General features: G+C 45.7%; 1 protein-coding gene across 1 annotated transcript in view; it reads right to left on the bottom strand.

Annotated features, from left to right (window-relative positions):
• LOC122553155 overlaps window positions 1–4,796 on the bottom strand; it is a 32,678-nt gene that overhangs the window by 25,751 nt on the left and 2,131 nt on the right. The window contains exon 3 of the mRNA XM_043696743.1: window positions 462–815. Within this exon, the coding sequence (XP_043552678.1) occupies window positions 462–815 (354 nt within the window). The remainder of the gene's footprint in view (window positions 1–461; window positions 816–4,796) is intronic.

The following is a 4,796-nucleotide window of genomic DNA, read 5'->3' as shown; positions in this document are numbered from 1 at the left end:
CTCTCACTTGCTCCTTCCCTGTCACTTGCACCCTAATTGTCACTCCCTCTCTGTCATTCGTTTTCTGTCACTCCCTCTCTATCACTTGCACCCTCCCTGTCTCTCCCTCTTTATCTCTCCGTCTATGTAACTCCCTCCCTGTCACTCACTCCCTCTCTGTCGCTCCCTCTTTGTCACTCACTCTGTCACTCGCTCCCTCGCTATCACTCCCTCTCTGTCACTCCCTGACCGATTGGAAGGAGTCAGGGGAATGATCTGTGATCCAGGGCAGTGAGCTGACTGTGCTGCTTCTGCTGGGGACAGGGTTTGGGAACCCGTGGGAGGGGCCAAGAGCTTGTGGAGGGGGTTTGAGAGTTCGGGGCCTGGGTCTGTTATAAAGTTTATAAAATGTTAATTAAACAGGATGCTTCCATGGTGAAATCACTGGCAATCAAATCAATATTGTATTAGAGAATACTTACTGGTCACATTCAGCCGGGCCCCGTTCCCAAAGATATCCCCCCAAATCTGACAGATGTAGGTATTGGTGTCACTGAGCTGCGGCTCTCTGATGGTCAGAATGAAGCTGTTACTGGTCACATTTCTGGAAAGCTGAAACCGCTCAGAGTACCGCCGCTTCGATCGGTAAACACTGCCGTTTTGATAATGACTCAGTATGACCGGCCCGCCTCGGGAATGGTGCCAGTGTACATCATATTTGTCCACGGTGTTATCGACATTACTGCTCCACAAATCACAGTGAAATGTCACTGTCCCACCCTCAGTCACCGTCACTGCTTCAGGGGATTGGAAAAGAACTGGCCATGTATCCTGATCTGTGAATAGAAAATAACTGAGATCAGAATAGATGAGAAACCTCAAAATAATCACCTGGAAACGAAGCCATGACAAAATCTCCTCGATATAATCAATAGTTGTTGTGGATTCCAGCCACTAATTAGAAACCAAATTGTTTTGGACAACATCTGAGCTTTGCTCTTTCGTGTTACATTGTGCTGACCAACAGCTTCAGAGAGTATTTTGTTGTCAAGGATGTGCAGTGGGACTCGGACAATGAGACCATAAAATAGAGGAGCAGAATTAGGCCATTCAGTCCATCATATCTGCTCTACCATTTGATCACAACTGACATTTTTCTCAATCCCATTCTTCTGCCTTTTCCCTCTAACCCTTGCTCCCTTTACTATCAGGACCCTATCCATCTTTATTGCAAGGTGTTCCATTAGCCATTTTCCAGTCCTCTGGGACCCTCCCTGACTCGGGTGATTCCTGAAAGATCACCACCATCTCCTCTACAATCTCCTCAGCTATCTCATGGAGTAAAACAGGCTGGAAACACACCCTTTGGTCCAACCAGTCCATGAAGTCCAACCAATTCCTGAAGAAGGGCTCATGCCCGAAACGATGATTCTCCTGCTCCTTGGATGCTGCCTGACCTGCTGAGCTTTTCCAGCAACACATTTTCAGCTCCAACCAGTCCATCCCAATCAAAATCCCAAAATGAACCAGTCCCACCTGCCTGTGCCTGACTCAGATTCCTCCAAACCTTTCTCATTCATGCACCTGTATAAATATCTTGTAAATGTTGTAACGGTCCCCACATGCACCACTTCCTCTGGAAGTGCATTCCAGGCCCGAACCACTCTCTGTGTTAAAGACTTGCCCCCTGTCTTTCTAAAATCTTTTTGAAATCTCTTTCAGAACTTTGCACTGTACTCCATCTGGTCTGGGTGATTTATTCACTTTCAGACCATTCAGCTTCCCCAGCCCTATTTCCTACACTCACCTCTGCCCCTGGATCCTCTTGAAGTTCTGGCTGGAGTCAGGGATGAACAAAAGCAAAGTTAAAACCAGACAACATGGTGAAGATGAGTGGGAAACAAGAGAACTGGGAAATCTTTAAGGACCAGCAGAGCATGACTGAAAAAGTAACGAGGTGGAGAAGATGAAAGATGTGAGCACGCTATCTAGTAGTGAAAAGAGGATTGCAATAGGTTTTTTAGAGATTTGAAAGGTAAGAGCGAGACAACAAAGGTCATTTGACCACGGCATAATGAGGCTACTGTCAGTTATGGTTGCCTCATCCTCTGCTGAGTATGTTTCTTCTTCCTTGGGATGAATTCCTGTTGTGCCTCCCAAATTACCCCAAGAACCCCTGCCATTGCTGCTCCACCATCTTCCCTTCTGAACTCCCTTCCAATCAACTCTGGCCAGCTCCTCCCTCACCTCTTTGTAATAACCTTTGCTCAGTTGTAATCCTGTTACACATGATTCAATCATCTCCTTCTCGAACTGCCATGTGAATTCTGTCGTATCATGGTCACTGGTTCCTTGGGATTCCTTGACCTTGAACTCCTGAATCAAGTTTGCCTCATTACATTTGTACTGCACCGTCTGAGAGACACAGGGATGAGGGCTTAAGGGCTGCAACATTTCCCACTCTTCCTGCCTGCCATAGGGGTATCAGAGGGATTTACAGCTTAATGATCATCAACTCCCACAGAGAGAGGGAGCGAGTGACAGCGAGGGAGTGACAGAGAGGGAGTGAGAGAGAGGGAGCGAGTGACAAAAATGTCTCCGAAAATGTGAAGGTTAGGTGAATTGGCCATGCTAAATTGCTGTAGTGTTAGGTGAAGGGGTAAATATAGGGGAATGGGTCTGGGTGAGTTGCTTTTCGGAGGGTCTGTGTGGACTTGTTGGGCCGAAGGACCTGTTTCCACACTGTAGGGAATCTAAAATCTAAACTCATTTGGCCTCATTATGAATTTATCTTCCTTGGCCATTGGTCCTGGAGTGCGACTTGATCCTAGGGTCTCTGATTCAGAGGCAAGAACTCTGTATGTATTTAGGCTGAACTTGTATCAGCCCTTTGTTCCCATCCAATTGGCGTTCTGTGGCAGTTGCAACCATCATATTATAAAAATGACAGAGAGCCATTGAAGATGATGTAAAATAGCTCTGCAAGCATGAAAGCAGATCCATGAAATTACTTGTAACAGAGAAAGATGAAGAAGTTCAGGGAATTCTCACATCACCATGCGGTTATGATCCCAGCAGGTGAGAACTCTCGATAAGACAGAACTCAAAATGAAATCTGGCCCAATAGGTTATGTGCCTTTTAGCTGAATTGTTTGTGATTCACTGAATCAAGACACACAAGCCTATTAATTTTATTTTCAACAATAAAACAGGAATTTATTTCGCAATACAAAAGAAAAATTAAAATAAATCAATCCAATTTTTATCTAAAGTTACAAGACTTTACAAAAGATCTAAAACCCAGAGCAAAGCCAATTTTGATTCTTTAATGTCCTTTTGGGAAAGAAACTGCCGTCTTTACCTGCTCTGGCACACATGTGACTCCAGACACACATCAATGTGATTGACTCCCATCTACCATCTGTCCTCATTTGGCGGGGTTTTAATGCTCGCTGAGCCAGCCCAGTGCTCTCATCCCATGAATGAATTAAATAAAAGTCCCCTCCCCACTCCCTGACTTGCTCCCCTCTTCCCCCACTCCACATCTGAACCCTTTCCCACCTGGCACACTTGCACCTGTCACTCTAACCCCGTCCTAGTTGGTATCCTACTGAGCTGGCACTCTCAACCCGGCATCCAATTTACTCAATCCCTTTACCAGTCTGGCTCCCTACCCTCCCAGCACTGAACCCTCACACTTAACTGACGTCCTTACATTTTAACAGCATCTACTAAAGTGGCTGCCTGTGATTCTTTACATTTCAACCTCAAATTACATTGAAAGTTTCCTTTTGAATTGCAGAAGGTGGCAGCGGACAGCTGTAACATTGGAGACTGCTGTTTGCCTTCTGGTGACATTTTCTGCTCCACAAGACAAATACGGTTCTGCATTTCTGAAGGAGTCCTGATTGAAATCTCCTCTCAGTTTTGTGGTGTTCCCTTCTATTATAGAAAAAGGAAGCGTTGGAATGGTAATTGGAGAGAGATTGCCCCTCACTGGAAAATCCAACCCCGTGAGATTAGACTTTCTCAGTCTTTTAATAAACTGCAGATTCTGAAGCAGACCCTCCTGTGGAAGTGTCACTAACTAAGCTTTTACATGGGGATAACAAAGCTTTCTCTGAACTGCCCCATTCTTCCATCAAGGAGAGAAATCGTATTGACTTCAGACCCCAGTCAGTTTTCCTCCAAAACTAGTTTAAAATCCTATAATTAATGATTTTTTTCTCATTGAAATCAATCTATGAGTATTCTAATCTCTAACCCTCACTCACCATCACACTCTCAGTGGCCCTCACTCATTACTCTGACATTCCTCACTGAATCCTCAGTCACCCTGACTCATACATCACTCGTGCCTCACTCAAGCTCAGTCACCCATTTCCCAGAATCACTTACTCTCCCTCATTCACTCTCATTGATCCTTACTGACCCTCATTCACCATCACTTGCTCATCACCCGCCCTCACTCATTCATACTTATTCACTCTCACTCCACACTCACCATCGCTCCTCAGTCATGATTACTCACCCTTACACACTCATCCTCACTCACTCGCACACACTCACTGTACACCCATCCTTCCTCTTTCACTGTCACTCAGCCTCACTCGCTCACTCCCTTTCTGTCATTCACGACCTCCCTGGCACTCCCTCTCTATCACTCCCTCTCTATCACTCACTCCGTCTCTGTCACTCCCTGTCTGCCACTTGCTCCCTCTCCGTCAGTCCATCTCTATCACTCTCTCTCTGTCACTCCCTCTCTATCACTCCGTCTCTGTCAGTCCCTTTCTATCACTCCCTCTCTGTCACTCCTT

Source organism: Chiloscyllium plagiosum, chromosome 9 (assembly GCF_004010195.1).
Source record: "Chiloscyllium plagiosum isolate BGI_BamShark_2017 chromosome 9, ASM401019v2, whole genome shotgun sequence".
Taxonomy (NCBI): Eukaryota; Metazoa; Chordata; class Chondrichthyes; order Orectolobiformes; family Hemiscylliidae; genus Chiloscyllium; species Chiloscyllium plagiosum.
The sequence above is the reverse complement of the archived record's forward strand: the minus strand, read 5'-3'. Positions and strand labels throughout refer to the sequence as shown.